The sequence below is a fragment of the Ursus maritimus genome, unplaced genomic scaffold, assembly GCF_017311325.1.
Source record: "Ursus maritimus isolate PB19 unplaced genomic scaffold, ASM1731132v1 scaffold_17, whole genome shotgun sequence".
In the NCBI taxonomy this organism is placed as follows: domain Eukaryota; kingdom Metazoa; phylum Chordata; class Mammalia; order Carnivora; family Ursidae; genus Ursus; species Ursus maritimus.
In genome coordinates, this window is record NW_024424119.1 from 56,389,026 (window position 1) to 56,409,002 (window position 19,977).

Genomic DNA, 19,977 nt, shown 5'->3' on the forward strand with positions numbered 1-19,977 from the left:
AGAAGGGTTCTACAGCTCTATCTACTGATAAAAGGGCGTCACAGGATTCTGTCATAGGATTTTATAGGTTTAAAGGCCTTCTCAGAACTTTTATTGTGTTGACACACACCAGGAATTTCTAAGACAAGGGGGAAAGGTGTGGCATTCCCCAAACTTCTGAGCACAGAATCATGGATTCTCTCTCAAAATTAACGTTACGTAGGATACATTTTGAGAACTGGTATGTGCACACTGCCATAGGGTCAGTAAAATGAGTAAACCAGACCTGAGAACAAACGAGCTGTGTGCTGTGTTAAGAGGGTGACTCTGCCAGGCCTCAGTGCCCTGTCTATGAAGGAGGGCTCAGAATGTCCATCTCATGAAGATGGAAAGACAGAAATGAACTTAAAGAAGTCTCTGTTTAAGGGTCAATGTTATTTAAGAGGAAGGTAGGCTGATAACACCCACAAAAAAACCTCATGAAACCTCTGGATGGACGGAAGTCTGGCTCTTCTCTTCCTCTCGCCCTGCCACGAGCACTGGGAGCATTCTCCTAACAGAGGTGGCTCAGGATCTGCCCTGGCTGCCCCCCCCACGCCCTGGGTAGCACGGGAGAGCCTGATGGGACTGGAAGAGGAAGGCAGGACAAGAGTCTGAAAAGGCAGTGCTTTAGGGGCACCTCCCTCCTCAGCCTCTGCCCCCAGTGCTGAGAACCACTACGGACAAATGTCACACATTACATCTACGTCCTCCCTCCCGGTTAAGAACAAAGAGCACTCCTTTTCAACCTACCTTCAGTGAGTGTCGCCGACAGCAAGACGTTCTGTCGTTTCTGGCATTCAGCATTTATGGCGTTGAGTATCACTGTGATATCCTTTTCAAAACCCAAATCCAAGATTCTGTGGATTCAAGAGAGGGGATTTTATTCTGCATGCAAAGTAAAGACTGCAATGAGGCCAGCAGAGGCAGCCCTCTCCTCCTACTGTTCATGCTTCTGGGTGAGGCTCACCTGTCTGCTTCATCCAAAATCAGCCACTGTATCCGACGAAAATGAATATTCTTCGTGGATTTTATATGATCCACCAGTCGCCCAGGAGTCGAGATAAGGATATTTATTCCTTTGCGGAGTCTGTTTAAAATTATGTACCATAAAGGAAAGTAAATCAAAGGGGGCTGTATCAAGAGAAAACACCCGAAACAGGCACGGGAGACAGATTCACATCTAGCACCAATGTGCACAGTGTGAAGCCACGACAAACTTGATGACAAATGGATACAAAGATATATCTGAGTTTCCATTTTCCTCCCAAGTTTCTCTCGTACAGAACATAATTATAAAGATTCAAAATTATATTAAATTCATAAAACCTTACATTTGAAAGGAATCTTTACTATATAGTCCAATGCCCTTTATCTGATCCATGGATCCTTTCTTTCTAGAACATTCCAGATAGATGGTTATCTAGCCTGTTCTTGAAGGTTTCTGTGCCAGGGAACCTCCACCCTAAATGAGTTATCCCACACCAATGTGATCTAATGGCTAGAATATTTTTTTATACTGAATCTTTTTTTGTAACCTCCACACAACGGGGCCCCAGCTTTGTTCTGTAGATTAGGGAGAACAAATCTTCAGTTCTTACTCCCAAACATCCTTTATCCCATATTTCCACAGCAGTAAAAGCTTCCGATTTTTAGCTGAGTGTATTTCCAAGCCTCTTTTGAAGTTAAGTATGGTCGTGCGCCTATGTTCGAGCATGGGATAGAAGGACAAAGGGAATATGCAAAACCCATAAGTCTCTTTGGAGGAAGGACGTATGATTATCTTTGTCCCTGCTGGCAGGGAACGAGATGTAATGGCTGGAGCTCTAGCAACTCTCTAAGACTATGCAGTACCCTTAAAAATGGAAGCCTCACTTAGTGGTAAAGTTAGAAGGGACTTAGATCCTGATACCAGAGCACCATACCAGCCTGGGATGGGCTACCATCAGGCTTCTTAAATGTGAAAGAAAAAGAAAACAGCCGGGTTTGTGCCACTGCTGTTGGCTGTTGTTATTTATAGCTGAATCAAATCCAACCAATACCTTTAGGTTTTAAGTTTAATATTTACTCCTCAATTACAAACTACACACACGTGACTGGGTGTTACTACTGAGCATTAAGATATAATACAATAAAAATATTTCAAAAAGAATACAGATGATTTGCGATTTACCTGTTGCAACATTTTCTCCTGACCCCCATTACCACTTCCAATACAGAATTAGGAATCAGTGTTTTGGATATAAAAAACCAAGTGTAGAACATTATGGAAGTTTATAATCTTGTTTTTACAGAGCCAAACAACAAGACCCTAAACTCCCAATGCAGACAAAAGAGAATCACCAAGGGGAATGGACACCAAACAAGGAGGACTAAGGGGTGCTGGAGGGAAGGGACAGAACTTAGGAGGATAGTGAGCATTGCTACCAACCACATCAGAAGTGAACCCATTGTAGGTTCATCAGTATTCCTTAAGACAACACCATCGAGAGGTGACCACTCCCTGCTGCCTCAATCTGTCCCTACGCTCTGGGACTAGGAAGCACGGTTTGAGTAAGGCTCTCTCCAGGTTTACAAGGACCAAGACTCACTGAATAGGAAGGCAGAAGAGACAGACCCAAACAGGAATGGATAACAAACAAGGGTCCCCATACCTGGCTTTTTCTGATTTCCTTCTTTCTCCTCCCATCAACACTCCAGGCACAATCCAGGTAAATGGCTATGGAAAGATATCAGACGAAAATCATTGCAAAGACCCCCTTTACACTTTTTTAAAAAGATTTTATTTATTTGACAGAGATAGCCAGAGAGCACAAGGTGGGGGAGGGGATGGTAGATGGAGAGGGAGAAGCAGGCTCCCTGTGGAGCAGGGAACCCGATGTGGGGTTCAATCCCAGGACCCTGGGATCATGACCTGAGCCGAAGGCAGATGCCTAACCTTGACTGAGCCACCCACGTCCCCCGTCAAAGCCCCCCTTTACTGAAGACACAGAGACCAATTACAAATTCTTTTTCCTTAGAGAAGCTGGGAGGGAAGACCCAGGCTTCTCACTGTAGGAGGCGTGACTGTGCAGACATAATTCCCGGGCATCAGCCCTGCTATGGACACCAGCAGCAGTCACTTAGTCCCGGGCATCGCCCCTGCTATGGACACCAGCAGCAGTCACTTAGTCCTAGGCATCGTCCCTGCTATGGACACCAGGAGCAGTCACTTAGTCCTAGGCATCGCCCCTGCTATGGACACCAGCAGCAGTCACTTAGATTACAGCTCTACAACTAGCTTCCAGCACAGTGAGAGAAATGCGGGCTTTCTAAACGATTCCAATAGCTTCTCTGCCTTTCCTCATGGAGCCTCAGTTGAAAAAACATTTCCCTAAGTCTACTGCCTCTTTTCCCTTTCTGGGTACAATAAAACCCAAGCACAAACCTTCTTTACTCCCCACCCCTAACAAAAGAAAGGACAGATCAATTCTCCATCTAATTTGGTAGGCTGGCAGGCTTTGGCTCTGAAGCCCTCTCTCTCTTCTTTCTTAGACCCTATGTACAGCTTTCCATGCAATCGCTTCAGGGTTGTCCCTGTGCATCTCCACGTGTGGCTTGCTAGGGACCACGGTGAATAAGCTACAGTACTATAAGCACCAGGAAACACTAGTCATCTAAGCTAGAAATTGGCAGTTAGTAAAGTGTAAATCAGTAAAATCTTACAAATTTTACCTGGGCAGAACAGAGACAGCCAGGGAACCTGGAAAAACTGAAATAATTCCTTGCTTTTTGAAAACAAAGATAGGACTGGTCGACTTCTCTTTTCTCAGAAAGTCAGGGAACACAAAGATAAAACTGAACTCACAGCTCACCTTACCTTGAGCAGTTTCTGGACAGTGTCAAAGCTTTGCAGAGCCAGCTGTAAAGAGTGAAAAGTTACATATAATCAACAAGCTTGTTCCCACCTCCCTTCCCCACCCTCGGGCCCCCAACTTTTAAAAACCTTTAGACAATGTAAAGTGATTAGGATTCCAACTCAGACCTTAAGTTGAGATTTGAGAAAAACAAAATCTGATATATGGCATCTGCTCAGAACAAGACACCTTGTTCTTACACTGCTTCTGAAACCTGTCACTTTGGAGACTGTGGACAGAGCTACTGCGTCCACTCCTTGGATGTGTACAAAAATAGTGTCTTGTGCTCCCTCTGCTGGCTTAAATTCCCACAGTGCCACACAGAGAAGTACAAGTCTACAGCCCATGGATGGAGAAGTGAAACAGCATCACCCTGAATGTGCCTCCCTTCATGAAGAGAGAGAACAGAATATGCAGGAGGGCGTAAACTGGAATAGTGGTCCACGGGCTAGCCTCTGGTCACATTGCTTTAAAGGTGGTATGTGGTACCCTTCGAATGTGCCAAATAGAGCACTGAAAGGTGGTCACTCCCCAAGTCTATTAAAGGAACAAAATCCAATGAGCCCAGTGGAAACCAGAGAAAGTGAAAATTAATGTAGGTTATAACCATTAACCAGCATCAAGAAGCCTCAACATAATCCATTTATCCAAGGAGATGTATATAGTTTCCACATGCTCAGTATTCATGATGCATCCTAGGGAAGTAGCAAGTTTGCTGCTGTAAAAATTTAAATAGCTTCATGCCTACTCCTTCACAGGACTGAGCCGAGACAGGGCATCACGGCAGGCTGTGTAACAGGCTAAGTAGAAACCTCCATCTCCATGATCAATTCTCTGCAAGGAAGTGATTAGCATTTGATATAGAAAACAGATACCCTAATCCAAACTTGCCTCTCTAGGCAAATAAAACAGATCAGACGGAAGAGATTTCCAAGAAAGAAGAAAAATGTCAAGAAGCTTAACTTCGAAGAACAAGTAAAATTTTTGGTACAGTAGCCTCTTTAAAAAAAAAGTCTATTTTAAGGCCGACTGCTCTAATTTTTAATTAAGTTATAAAACAAACCAAAAAAGTAGAATATGTAATTATTTTAATTCCTTTTAAAAGTACAGAAATTTATAGTGTCATTAGTTTTTAGACAATAGGGAAATGCTTTTCCGTACTTAGCTTATGATTTTCAAAGAGTACTTGAATTTTTCTTCTTGACGGGAACCAAAAGGATGGCCCCAGGCAAAGGTAAGGGTGCAGAAGGGAGAAAAATGGTAAAACCCACTTTTAAATTCAAAAGGATCTTACTTCCAAAAGGAAAGTACCTGCTTAAAACCCATCCCGAAGGTGAGACTGCTTACCTCTCTCGTTGGCACCAGTACCAGGGCATAGGGGCCGTCACTGCGCTATCGACACAGTAGGAAAGAAATGCCGTGAGTGGGTGGACTAAGGTCACAGGACTCCAGGTGGAGAGAACTTGAGGGGCCCTTTGCACGCATCAGCGGCAGTCTCATTAAGAAAGGGACTACGATGCCCACTACGCTTATTATTACGCAACCTTGTTCTAAAGGTGCTGGCCCATGCAATCAGACAAGAGAAAGAAATATGTATGAGTCTGGAAAGTAGGAGGTAAGCCTGTCATTGTTAGCAGATAATATTTTATACTAAAAAACAAAACCAAACAAAACAAAATAAAACCCTGAAGAGAATCAATTGAAAATCTACTACAAAAAAGACAACTTAGTCGAGTAGCTGTACGCAAAATTAATATACACAAACCTACAGCCTTCTTATGCAAAAAAGTTACAAAATGCAATGGAAGGGGAAAAAAATCACACCAGAGCAGCAACAACAAGAAGCTTGACAAAAAATGTTCAAAATCTATATGACAGACATTTTTAAACACTTCTGAGGAGCATAAAATAAAATTTGAATAAATGGGAAAATGTATCCTATTCTTGATAATATGGCTCCATATTACAAATAAGCTAATTCTAAGTCAACCCACAAACGTAGTGCAAACCTAACAAAACTGCCACAGATACGCATATATGCACACGACATATATAAAATAATACATATATTCAGACAAGCTGATTTCAAAGTTCCTATGAAAAATAAATGTGCAAGAATAACCAAAATATGTCTGAAAAACATCAGATATTAAAACAAATTAAAACTACCATAATTAAAAAAAATTGATACTGGCATATAAATTGAGATTACAAAAGCAAATAAGACAGAATCAAATATAGGGGCGCCCAGGTGGCGCAGTCGGTTAGGTGTCTGCCTTTGGCTTGGGTCATGACCCCAGGGTCCTGGGACTGAGCCCTGAGTCAGACTCTCTGCTCAGCGGGGAGCCTGCTTCTCCCTCTCCCTCTGCCTCTCCCCCTGCTTGTGCTCTCGCACTCTCTCTCTGTGTCAAATAAATAAATAAAATCTTAAAAAAAAAAAAGAACAGAATCAAATATACACAGAATTGTAGGAAATAAGGTGCATTTTTCATCAGTAGGGAAAAGATAAATTATTCAGACATCAACAACCAAGTCAGAAAAGTAAAGTTGGAATTAAGTTGGCCTTTTTATAGATGATGTAAAACTCAGAAACTATTAAAAAAAACACTAATAAATCCTATTTGGTAAAAAAAAAAATTTTTTTTAAAGATTTTATTTATTTATTTGACAGAGAGACAGCCAGCGAGAGAGGGAACACAGCAGGGGAGTGGGAGAGGAAGAAGCAGGCTCCCAGCGGAGGAGCCCGATGTGGGGCTCGATCCCGGAACACAGGAATCACGCCCTGAGCCAAAGGCAGACGCTTAATGACTGCGCTACCCAGGCGCCCCATTTGGTAAAAATTTTTAACTCAGAATGGGAAAATAATACCTAAACAAAACCAAGTATTAAATGACAAAATGAGGGGAAAACACCCCACGTGTAAGAGAAAGGGCCAATTTCTTCAGTTCACAAAGGTCTGTGATTCAATTAAAAAATAAAAATACAGGGGCGCCTGGGTAGCGCAGTCGTTAAAGCGTCTGCCTTCGGCTCAGGGCGTGATCCTGGCGATCCGGGATCGAGTCCCACATCAGGCTCTTCCGCTATGAGCCTGCTTCTTCCTCTCCCACTCCCCCTGCTGTGTTCCCTCTCTCGCCGGCTGTCTCTCTGTCACATAAATAAATAAAATCTTTAAAAAAATAAAAAAAATAAAAATAAAAATAAAAATACAAAAGATCACAACAACTTAAGTTGAAAAATGGAGAAAGAATGTAAATAGCCAATTTATGGAAACAAGAATTCAAAACATGGCTTTTACACATACGAAGAGATGTTCAATTCCATTGTCCAATGAGCAAAACCAACATAGCTGGTAGTGTCACGAGGGCACAGGCGAGCCAGGGCTCCTGGGTGCCCCGCTGTGGGGAGCACACCCTGGTTTCACCCACTGAAGTTCAACTGCAGCGTTATCTACCAAATAAACATGCCACTTCCACTTCCAGGGATTTCTCTAGAAGATGCACCCGTAAGTACGCATAAAAAAGTAAAATATTTTACAGACTGTGAAGTATGGAGAATAGCCTTGTTTGTAGCAAAATACTGACATAATGTAAATTCTACCAAGGAGGGACTTATGCAGTGAATTTGTCGTAGTGACAGGCAGCGGGATACTCAACGGCCATTAAATAGGCAAGGCAGATGGCAGGGCACGGCTAAGAAACGACCCCAAAACATACCAAGCAAACAAGAGCAAGGGACAAAACATCATGCACAACAAGCAACCACTTGTGTAGCAAACCGAACACAACAGAAAAACCAACACACAGAAGCTCCGACTGAAGGGGGAGGGGAACTCTGCGCTCACACTTGCTCTCTCTGCAAAGACGAGCCCTGGGAGGGCCCCCAGGCTGGCGGGAGGACCTCGCACCCCGAGAGAGCTGTGCCACATGGGGGAGAGGGAAGGATAAGAGACTGACTTCCCACCATGTGTTGTTTGGTCCTCTTTTAAATTTTTTTTTAACATGTACATTATATCTAAAAAAATAACAACAAAGATAATAATAAGAGAAATTACACAAAAAGTAACCCGATACAGGCCTCCAAGTCAGCGGTGTCTTGCATCTCTGAAGGGCTCACAGACACTTAGGAATTAATCAAAACAATGTTAGTGTAGAGCTAAGCGCAGATTTAGAGCAGATTCAATTACAAGCATGGTTTTCATGTTTTGCATAGGAAACATTTACCCACAAGGAGAGAAGGATTTGGAATTCAAACTAGAGCCGTCTGTACTCGACAGCAAGTCTTCGAGGCTGCACTGAAGCCCGGGCGAGGAACGGCAAACATGTTAGTACAACAGTAGCAACGTGCCACAGTGTGACGTTAGGAGATTCTGACATTTCAAAAGGTGTTACTACACAGAGAAGAAGAAAGAAAAATCAATTCCTCGCAGGGCAGAAGTGAGTAAAGAAGGATGGATGTGTTGTTAAAAAAAATCAGAGCCCAAATAACCGAAAGAGTGAAAACACAGAAAAGCAATCCGTTCTCATTCCATCACCAGAGTAATTTACGGCTCTGCTGGGTGTCTGCTGGGTGCCTTGAGTCTGCTGCTCCCTCCAGATAGGTTTTTACAGGTCAGATCATTTTACAATGAACTCCAAGGGTCTCTATTGAATATTACTTGAAATAAATGAATTACATTTGGACTTAGAGAACTCCTTTTACAGAATATTTCAATCTTTAATAGAACGAACTGTTGTTCACGCCAAAATAAATGGAATAAGTAAAAATGAAGACATGGCTGGTGAACGTTTCTAGATATAAGCAAATCAAATCGTTGCCTTTCACACTAGCCATGTAGCCGTGCTGTGGACAGTGAGAGCTCGCGCCTCACGGGCAGGTACTGCTTCCAGAAGCTGGACACCAGCTCTCCACCCCACCCCACCCCCCGAGCTTTAGCTCAGGAGCCTCGTGGTAACCCCGGGAGACATGCACGACACCTGAAGTCACGGAGGCACAGCGGGATGAAATGGTTTGCCTAAAGACACACTCAGAGCCAGGCTTTGAGCAGAGCTGCCCACCACATGGTCTCCCTTAGGTACGGAATCTAATCTCTCCTGTCCTCAGGTCACCGACCTATGAAATGAGACAGTTGGGCTGGAACTACAGGACCCACGCCAGCTCAAATATTCCCCAACTCTCCAACCTTATAAAAAAACCAAAAAAACAAAAAACCCACTGCTAGCAAGAAACCCTCCTGGAATTTATAAATGGATGAGACTTTCCCACATTACTGCAATACTTGGCCTCTCTCCTTCTCTAGCTAGGCACCGCTATAATGCTAAGTCCTTTATATGAATTACCTCACTGAAAAGTGCCCAAAGGGAAGAAAAAATCAGTCACCTGTAGGAAATACATTCCTCACTTATCCACCTCAGAGGAAATCACTATTAATAGTTTCTTTCTTGTCTTTTTATGCACACACACGTACAGAGTATTATTTATGAAATCAGATCATACTGTACATACTGTCTTGTACCTGCCTTTTTTTAACAGGCAAGAACACTTGTCAAGTTCACAAAGACAAACTGAAAAAAAATACCACTTTCAATGTCTATGTAAGGTTCTATCACTTGGACGTTGTGTAGGACTTGTTTTATTGATTTTAAATAAAAGTTTAAGTAAAATTTAAAAACTTACCTTGAAGTAAATTTAGGCTTACAAAAAAATTACACAAACAGTACAGAGAACTCTCTTATACCCTTTTCCTAGTTTCCTTATATGGTTATTAATTCTCAAAATCCCAGTACGATGATCAAAACCAGGGAATCAGCACTGACGTGCGACTCTGGATTAATCTGCAGCCTGTATTCCGACCTCACTGACTGACCTCTCAGCGTCCTCTCCCCAGACCAGGGCCCAGTTCAGGACCACATGTTGCACTGAGCTGTCACGCCTCCTTTGTCTCTTTCAACCTGGAGCAGGTCTCCAGCACTTCTGCTTTTGGTGACCTCAACACTTTCGAACAGTAACGGCCAGTCGCTTTGTAGGAGGTCTCTAGATCTGTGTTTGTCTGCTATTTGCAGATTAAAACCGGGTCACACATTTGGGGCAGGAAAACCACAGAAGTGGTGCTGTGTCCTCTGGGCACCTATCTGGAGGTGGCTAAGGTGGCGGCAGCCAGGCTTCTCCATTGTAAAGTGGCTGTTTTTCCCTTTGTGATTAAGACGTATCTCGTAGGGAGATCCTTCAACACTAGGTAAATATCCCATTTTTCATCAGACTTTTGCCCCCTCGTTTCAGCATCTGGGATGACCCTTGTGTGACACAGTATTACTAAGGCACCAGCCAGACGCTCTACGGCCGTCATTTCCGCGTCTCTCCGTGGGAATTCTACTGTGAGGAGGGCCTGTCCTTCTCCCGTGTGTTTACCCATTTACGCGATAATTTGTTTCTATCAGTTTGTACTCATGGATGTTTGTTTTAGCCTGCGGGCTATAACCCAGTGCTATCACTACTTGCTTGTCACCCAGTATCAGGGAGGCTGGAAACATGCCTAATTATGTCCAAACTGAGAAAAAAAAGAAAAGTAACCAATTAGCTCTTCTCACCTGCTTGTGCACCTACCTCACTTCCTATTTCAGATCTTACCAGGTCCTCTGCACTGAGGATAACCAGGACGTATTTGTGGGACTCTGGGCTGGGTTTTGAAATGATGCCTGCGCCCCTGGAGTCTGGCAGTTAACGTGCCTCCTACAGGCCCCGGGGAACCCAACTAAAAACAAGTATTCCACCATTGCTCTCCAAGCTTCCATTTTTTTCTATAAACTTAGGGTAACAGTAATACCTGTAACTTCCCGGGTCAGGGGGTCGGATTTCAGATTCAAGAAGATACAACACAGGCAAAGAATCCAGTACAATGTTTGGCATGAGGAACGTGTATTTTACAAATGTTTCCTACTAGACCTGACACGATGATTACACAATAGTTATTCTATTCTACTCTACTCTGGGCACAGTCCTCGGGTGCAATGTGTTTATGTAATAAATGAATCAAAAAGAAGAAAATCATGCTAAATGGAAACAGACTCTTTTGGTCCCAGTATTACTGCTTTGGTTCAGTTCAATGCTGCTTATGCACTATGAGCAATGACAGAAAAACACTATACTCACCTGTATTTTTGACTTCATTGCTTGAAGAGACTGGACCACAGGGATGCAGTAGGCAAGAGTTTTACCTTTTAAAAAAGTACAAAAGCAATTAAAATCACAGACCCTGCAGACGTAGGAAAAGCAACAATAGTAAAGAAGACGGGTTTGCTACCTTTGGGTAGCACTAGACTCGGGGGACAGGAAAAGCACATCCTACATCCAAGAGAGGTGAAAACAGGTTTGCCCGTCTGCCACAACTCCCAATTTTGTGTGTAAAGCCAGTACTGCCCAAAAAACCTGCAGCTTCAGCTCCTTTATCCAGCTAAGGGAGACAATGACACGCTTCCCAAGTTACACAAAAGCTCAACTTGAGGACCACCCTCCAAGCTAGGAAACCCCTTTAAAGTCATCCTTCACCATGCAAATGAGCTTCATGGCTAAGTGAATGACCTGCACGGCACCGACGTACTTAGGAGCCAGCTGGAACCCGAAGCCAGCCTCTAAAGACTGTGGAGAAACCAAGGAATGGCAAAAGCTTCGGTTCCACCCACCTGAATGGTGGCTGAGCTGGAGGGCGTGGTGAACCGCCAACCTGCCATTCTGGGCACAAGAGGGGCAGTACACGTCTATAGATAATTTTGGAACACGCAGAACCTGTATTCCGTATTGGAGCAAAACAACTGGCATCCGAACAGCGTGTGCTCATGCCAGCACTGTGCGTCAGTATCAGAAGAACATATTCATCCCCTGCTGCAGGGAGGAGGGCAGCTCGGGCCACAGCTGGTGGTCCTGGGCAGAGCCCTGACAGAGGCTCGAGAGACTGACAGTGGCCTGACCACCTCCTGATCACTCCTGCTCACAGCACCACCAACCACCCTCTTCCTTTCACTAGGGGAACAAATTCAGGGCTCCAATTAAGAGCAGGCATGGCCTCCCTCCTTCCCCCAACAAAACAAAGCCACCGCCGCCACAGACACTACACTATGGAACCTACTATGTGAGTGTGGCCTGGGTGTCAGGGGAAAAGAAGTTAAGTGACGACTGACCTGAGCCTGTCTGCGATCTCACCAGAGCATCTCTGCCTTCCAGCAACACGGGAATACTTTGCTTCTGAACGCTTGGGCCACCCAAAAGAAAGAACACATGCTGAACTATAATATTTTAGCCTCTCCTATTTACAGGCAGAGACACAGGACACACAAATCACAACCGCCCCCACGCTTTGCTGCACCTGCCAACTGCCACCTCAGAAGTCACCTAAACATTCAACTTCTGATGACTGGAGAGGTAAAACCTCAGTTAAATTTCTGCAACTCAGCCGAAAATACTGAGGCTAGCCAGGGATTGGCCGCTCTAGCAAACGAATTAAAAAGAAAAATGGCACAGGCGTGATGACAAGCGGGAGCTGCCACAAGGGCATACCTCCCGTGGTAGGCAACGGGACACAGTAAGATGTGGCGGCCAGATTCCATACAAGAGAGTACAAGGCAGCCTGTGAGCCATCCAGATAGGCTGGGGCTGCTTCCCAGTCTCCAAAAACCAAGGCGTGACTATCATACACACACTAAGATGTGTGTCCACATGTGTATTTAAAAACAAACAACAAAAAGGGCACAGAATTCATTTAAATTTGGTTGCTGAAACTGAACAAAAAAATGGGTAAGGGGTGTCCTCCTTTTATTCTTCAAGACTTTGATTAATTTGCACCTCTAAGTAAAGTGTGGAGATGAGTAAAATGTAAAATACAAAGCATACATACTCACAAAAAGGAAGTTCACCTCTTCTCTACACCTCTTACTATTCTATTTTCCAAGAGTCATCACTATTAAACACTCAAAAAAATTTTTTTCAATATCCCATTATATCCAACCAAATATTTACTCCTCTCTTTTTGCTTGCTCTAGTTCTTACTACTAAAAAACGGCATGATAAATTCTACACTGTGGACATATTATTTTCAGGGTAGCATGGACAGGAGTGGGATCACATGCAGACATCTTCCGGACCGGTTCAGAGCTGAGAACAGAAGTAGTTAGCGACTCAGTCTCTCCCTCTCACAAGTCGGGGACTGGGTGGTAAGTGACGTGTCAAGCCCTCAACGGGCAGCCACCCAGCCGCGCTCTCTAACACAAAGACACAGATTTGCTCCGCACACCACAGGTAATTCAGATTCCACTGCTCAGAACCACTCAAGGCTTAAGAAAAGCAAGACTGGCCTGGAACCCTTACCTGGTCATTCTAGTCATGTTTAAGACCGTATTTATCGTGGAAATCTAAAAGAGAACACACAAAAGAAGTATTTTTAACTATCGATTTTTTTGGCACAAATATATTTAATGTAAATGAGGGACGCAAAGGAGAAGACACTGGGATAAAACCAATGGCCGTGCTCAAGTTCTTCCAACCAGTAAGTGTTACCTGGAGGCGGTTCTGCCCACACCCCACCCCCATCCCCCTCCACACAAACACACACACACATGTGGCAACGTCTGGAGGAATTTTTGCTGTCACAAGTGGGGCAGGGGATGCCACTGGCATCAAGTGAGTAGTCACAGAGTGTTCCTGAACACCCCACCATGCACAGGACAGTGCCCGCAACAAAGAATTATCCATCCCCAAATGTCCCCAGCACAAACCCCCTCGACGTCCCTGTTCAAACCCGGACGTAAGCGAACAGCTTATGTAAGCCACCCTAAAGGAGAAAGTGAGCTGTGACCATGGCAGCAAAGGAAATCCAGACTCCCTGAAAGTTAATGCATTTTTCTCTTACTCATAAATAAGAGTGGAAACTTCATTCACGGTCACAAAAACAAACAAACAAAAAAATCCATCTGTTTGTAGAAAATGTATGTTAAAATCGCCTCGTGTTCCTTCAATTCTTTGTAACAACAGACTACCCTTGATAGGAAGATGCCAGCTCAGTTCCCTCTCTTTCAGTCATTGTGACCCCGCCACCCAGATCGGCCTCCATGTCCCATCTACCCACTAATTAGGAGCTTGTCCTAGAGCCCAGTAAGTGGAGCCCCAGGCCTAATTTGAGTTAGGTAAGGAAAGTGTTTAGTTCTTTAAAAAGGGGGTGGGGATGGAGGTGAGGACAGTGAACAGTGACCTAAGCTCACTGGGATTGTCCTAGAAGAGCGTCTTACCGATCTGACTTCATTCAGGTAAATTGGAACAGAAATAACCATTCTTTGATTTTTCTTCCTAGAACTGTCATTTCACAGACATTCCCAAGGAATAACCACACTGAAAAAACCGACCGCACAAGACACTGAGAGATACTTACTAAATGTGGGTGGAGGTCCAGTTCCTGAAAAGCATCCGAAGTGAACACCTTTTCTTGCACCTGCTTTACTACAGGTCTGCGAATGACGAACAAAACCCAGGCATCAGTTCCGATCGACAGAGAACAAGGCAGAATACGCTTAACTCCTCCTATTCCTGAAGCACACCTGCCCCTGAACATACCTGTGGAGCTCCGGGATTTCAGGGTTGTTTTTAAATAATGATGAAGTCCTAACGCACGGTTTCTGTTCCCGGGTTCCATCACTCACACCAACTGAAGGTTTCTTCGGAGAAAATGTTTTCTGTGCCTTCCCCTTAAAAGTCCTTTGTGTTTCTTTAGCAGCAGCTCTCTCGGCTGGGAGAAATGACGCCTCGCTCCTCCGTTTCGCTGGGGGAGCCTCCCTGGATGCTGGGTGTTTTCTTTTGGTGGCCTCTGCTTGCTGCGTTGTTCCCAAAAGGCAAGAGCAACAAGAGATGCATTAGTCCATGAAGACAGACCTCAGAGTGAAGCCTGACTGCCCGCAGAATTGCATCTCTCCCTGCAGAGATCATTATGCCCCATATGTCAAGCAACAGTTTAGGGTCTGCAATCAGATTCTTTGACTCAGCTTTTTTTTTTTTTTCCCAAAAAGAAAAAAACAAAATAAAACAGAAGAACAGAACACAAAAATCTCAGCTCATTCATCCAGTAGACCTCACCATCCATCTTCACCATCAACTCAACCAAGATGAGGGTGAGGATCAAGAAGGGAGAAACCTTTGTGGGGCTGAATATGAACAAATGGGAGTCTCTTTAAAGGGAAGAGAAACCCACCTTGTGAAGTGTGCATGCTAAGTCAATCCTTATCCCCAGATGTCCATCTACACAAAAAGACCAGGGGAGGGGGAGCGCATCCTCTCTCTCCATCAACAAAGCCTGTTGGTGACTAGACATGGGAGGCTGCGTCCCAGCCCATGCCCAGGAAGCGGAAACCTTCATTACTGCTCTATCCCAGAGCGCTTGGATCGCTGTCATCCTCCCCCTCACGCTGCTCCCCCAGATTCAGATGGCTTGGAGACGATTCCTACTTGCCGTTTCCATTCCAAATGAGAATTCTGCTCCATCCATCACTTCTACCACAATTATTTCCAACTCTCCTGGCCTTTCAGGTTCCCATCTGATCGCCGATTACAGGCTACAACACTCGGCATTTTCTTGCCTGTTGCTTATTTCTGTAACATGGATATGGCCACAAGCGTGATGTCCAAACTTCTCCCAGGAGAAGAAACATCCAATTTTCTTTGAAGAAACATTCTATTTTCTTTGGCCTTCTCTTCCAATTTACACAGGAATGAAAAACATCCCACGAGTAGCCAGGGCTTATTATTCTGGCATTTGGGTTTCTCTTGGAATGTTATTTCCCCTTAACTTGAAATGACGGATTCCATTTACACATCAGCTTGCTTTGGCCATGACTGTCAGCTTCAGGCTAACCTACCAATAATAGTTCCTTGTTCCTGACAACTACAGGACTCCTATATCTAAATAATTCAATAAATTCAACTTCGAGTATTTACTATTAATAAAGTATTGACCTACTCCATTTTACGATCTATTCTTACAAAGTCCCAAGTTTATGAATGTTCAGATTAAAGAAAGAGATAAAGTCAAGTTGCAGGTCTGCTGAATCATTTTCAAGGCAGAATGAAATGTGCTGACGTTCTTTGATTTATGGAACTACAGACTCCCGGAGCACAAAGAGGCCTAAAGGCCACTCCCACCATGCACGGATTCCCTACTACAAACTCCCCAACAAGTGGCCTTGCAGTAGGCCTTGCCTACACACCTCCCCTTACTGCTCTCCATCCCTCGAGATGCCAAATTCTAGGGGTTAGGAAGCTGTTTCTGACACTCAGACGAGATCCTCCACCTCGATCATCTGTCTGCTAGTCTGAGGTTTGCTTTCTGCAGCAACACAAAACAAGCTTACTTCCTCCTGTGCACCACATTCCTTCACACATCATCTAACTTTTTGTCTCTTCTTTGGACTGAACAGCCCAAATAGGACACGAGCTTTCAATCGTTTATCATCCCAGTCACCTTTTATTCCCATATCAACTGTTCTCTAAAAATATTCAGAATTAAGCACGATATTTCACAGGCTTTCCACTGATCCTGGGCTAAAATCGAAAACCTATAATATTATCTATAAAGCCCTCTAGAAGCTGGCCTCTGCCCATCTCATCAGCCTCAGCTGTCCTGCGCTTCCTTAGTTCCTAGAACGCGCCATGCTCCTTCCCTCCTCAGGGCCTTTGCACATGCTATTGCCATACCCATGTCTGCAACCCGCCCTTTGGCTCGCTAACTCAAACTCATCCTTCAGATCTAGGCTTACCGGGTCCTCAGAAGAACCTTTACTGACCTCGTCTCTCCACCTAGTTAGGCCAGGGCTCCTACTCTTGGCTCTCCTGGTACCTTTTTTCTTCGCTGTAGCATTCAGTACAATTACCATCATAAAATGTAATTTGTTATGTGGTATCAGTCCTCCCCATTAGACTAAACTCTGTAAGGGAATGGACAAGTCTGTGCTGCGTGGCACTGCATCCCCTGTATGGGCTCAATTCTGCCCAAAGTAAGTGCTCAGTAGATGCTTGTAAGATGAATGACACACAATGGAATTATCCCTTCCCATAATGTGGACACTACTGCACTGCTTGTTAGCTTTTCTTCCCCAGTATCCACAACAAAGTCACTTAAAAAACTGACGACTCAGCAGCCCTCAAGTAGCTTGGTTCTGAGGATACAAGGCTGGAAAATTTAGCCAAGCCCTTGAGGAACTCACAGATTAGTGGAAGAGACAAAAGCATAAAACCACAAACCCAAACGTATATTTGTACTCAGAAAAGATATGAACAAAGGATTATGAAAGCACAAAACAAGAAGACTACCACGGCCTACGGCAAGGGGAAAGGAAGCCAGGAAACAGAAATGCTTCATGAGGTGGCATCTGAGCAAAGAGGAGCAAAAACGTACCTGAACCTACTAAGAAGTCAGCTCTACAACATTAAGCAAATTACCTCCCTCTGAGTCTCTGTTCTTGCACCCATAAAACGAGGGGGTTCTGGCGGATGACCTCTAGGGCCCATCTAGCCCCCAAGTCTAAATACCATGTCTCTGATATTAATAAATATACTAGACCCCAGGCAACATGCTAAGTACTCAGGTGAATTATCTAATGCATCAATACAGGTACTGGTATCATCCCATTTTAAGATGAGAACAGTGAGGCAGAGATATGAGGTAATTTGTCCCAGGATCACTGAGGGATCCAGGCTTTGCTCAGGCACTGATTCTACAGTCATGGTTCCTGACAATTATGCTATAATACTATTTATTAACTGTATCCTAATTGGTTGGAAAACATCAAGTGTAGCTTGATCCCTTGTTTGTTTTCTAGAAGGATACACACCAAAATGTTAACCAGAGGTACCTCTGAGTATGGCAATTATGGGGTTTTTTTCCTTCAACGTACTTCCCCTTCCCCTATTTCCTACAATAAACTTGTACTACTTGAACAATCAAAAAACATTTCTAGAAAGAAAACAGTATATACTGTTACATATAGCAACACGTAAGTTGTCGAGGCCTTTCCAAATTCAGTATATTAGTTACCTGTCCCAAATTCAGGCCACTGGCCAATCTGATTGGCATAGCTATAACTCTCATTCAAGACAAACAAAAAATGCAGGTGCAGATGAGGGCACTCGGACACCTGTCATCTTATTAATAGACATCCTTTTGACACAGTGGTTCAAGTGATCGTAAAGCCAGATATCCTGTTTTATTCCTTCAACTCACTCAAGGAGGTATTAATAGTGCTTCCTCTGTGTTACTAGGCACCTCCAGGGCACAAGCACCCCAGTGACCTCTGGACATAGCAATTCCATTACTCAAAATGGAGCCAATACGACTTTATTTACCACTGGCATTTATTAAGTGCTTCTATGGGCCAGAAAATACGTAGTCTCTATGTATATTATTTCATTGACCTCTCATGATAACTTTATATGAAGTAGAAACTGTTGTTTGTATCTGCCCTTTATTTGGTGGTCAATTTTATGTCTACTCCTCATTTTACAATCGTTTTACAAAGTGGAAATATGAGGTTCAGAGAGGCGAAATAACTTCCCCAAGTTCACAAAACCAGCATGTTGCAAGGCAGGCATCTAATCCCAGGTCTGTCCGACTCCAAATCCCATGCTCCCCGTGGCTCTTCAGTACTTCCCCTGCCTCCTCCCAGAGAAGCAGCGACCCCACCGGCTAGCTGAAAACTCCTACTCCCAAACCTCTAAATCCTAAAGCCTGATCACTGAAAAATCACCAAAGAGAATCCTTATATGAACTCGAGCAGTATCAGCTTCAACAAAGTGGTTGAACTGAACGTCGGCAACTGTCAACGGAATTACCTGTTGCTTTCTGGAGAAAACACACACCTTCCCTGGCACGAGGTGGTATAATTTCTGGCCTCTGTTATAACTCAGGCTTCTACAACAGATTTTCTGCCTTGCGGCCCTCCTCTCTTCCAGGACAGAAGTCAATCATCCTAGAAGCCAGTTTTCAGCTCTGGTTTAAATTTAATGCATCTTTGCCCTCCCTAGTGAGCAGGTTAGACTCGCGCTCCGTATTCTCTTTCCCCACTGCACGTGGGTGAGAATCTATGCCATTTTTGAAAGCTCTTGAAGGAGAGCTCTAGTCTCCAGACCTCGTTCCTAAACCAAACGACCCTCAACTGAGGTAACGGTGGCTGAGAGAAGTTAGGAGGTGTGGCCGGCAAGTGCCCGAGCTGGCACTCAACCCCGGCGGCAGTTCCTAATTTGGGCGGGAATCAGCCTCCCAACCCTTACACGACCTTCGGGACCCTCCAACTAGCAGCCCGAGCCAGCGGCTGCCCAGAACATCCCCGCAGGGTGGTGTTCCGAGCTCAGACACGTGCCGTTCAGCAACTTCTCCAGAAGCTGCTAGACAGCCTTTCTCCCCTAACTCCGTCAGTAGTTCGAAACCCTCCCCAGAGGCGAGGCGGCAGCTCGCGACGTGCGGCGGGCCGAGCCTCGAGTGCGGAGGGCTCTGAAGCCGGGTCAGAACTCACCCGCCTCGCCTGGGCCCGGCGGGATCCCGAGAGCGTCCTGGGGGCAGCGGTCGGGGACTCGGGAACGTGGAGAAGCAGCCCGCCGACGGCGGCCATGGCGCGCGGTAAGACGGTGGCAAAGGCAGACACGGGCGTGCCCCGGCACTGGCTGGCGCGGCCGGACCCCGCGAACCCGGCCCACGGCTCGGCTCGGCCCCACGTGGGCGGCGCGCGAGGACCCCGCGTAGCTGCCCCGCCGGCTCCTGCGGCCGCGCCCATTCCGGGTCCCGAGACGTCCACGGGCCACGGCGCCGGGGTCCCGGGACCGGGTGGCCGCTCCGCGTGGCGTCCCTCGCGGCGTGGCCCGCGGCGGGCGATGCCACATGACACCCAGCCTTGGAGTTCATGCTAGTGAAGTTCTCTGAGTGCCTCTGAGAAACAAGGGGCCGTGTGCCACCTAACCAACGTTTCCTTCGTTTGCCGCCGGCCACCGCTTCCTTGGCACTTCAGTTTCTCGGGAGGTCTCTACAGAGGCCTGGGGCCCGGTT

General features: G+C 45.2%; 1 protein-coding gene across 1 annotated transcript in view; it reads right to left on the minus strand.

Annotated features, from left to right (window-relative positions):
* DDX31 (DEAD-box helicase 31) overlaps nt 1-19,629 on the minus strand; it is a 68,321-nt gene extending 48,692 nt beyond the window's left edge. Inside the window, 11 exon segments of the mRNA XM_040632110.1 lie at nt 772-878; nt 989-1,108; nt 2,673-2,737; nt 3,878-3,919; nt 5,262-5,306; nt 11,061-11,125; nt 12,086-12,156; nt 13,269-13,312; nt 14,326-14,401; nt 14,508-14,764; nt 19,451-19,629. Of these exon segments, the coding sequence (XP_040488044.1) occupies nt 772-878; nt 989-1,108; nt 2,673-2,737; nt 3,878-3,919; nt 5,262-5,306; nt 11,061-11,125; nt 12,086-12,156; nt 13,269-13,312; nt 14,326-14,401; nt 14,508-14,764; nt 19,451-19,546 (988 nt within the window). The 5' untranslated portion in view covers nt 19,547-19,629.
* Between the last annotated feature and the right edge of the window lie 348 nt (nt 19,630-19,977).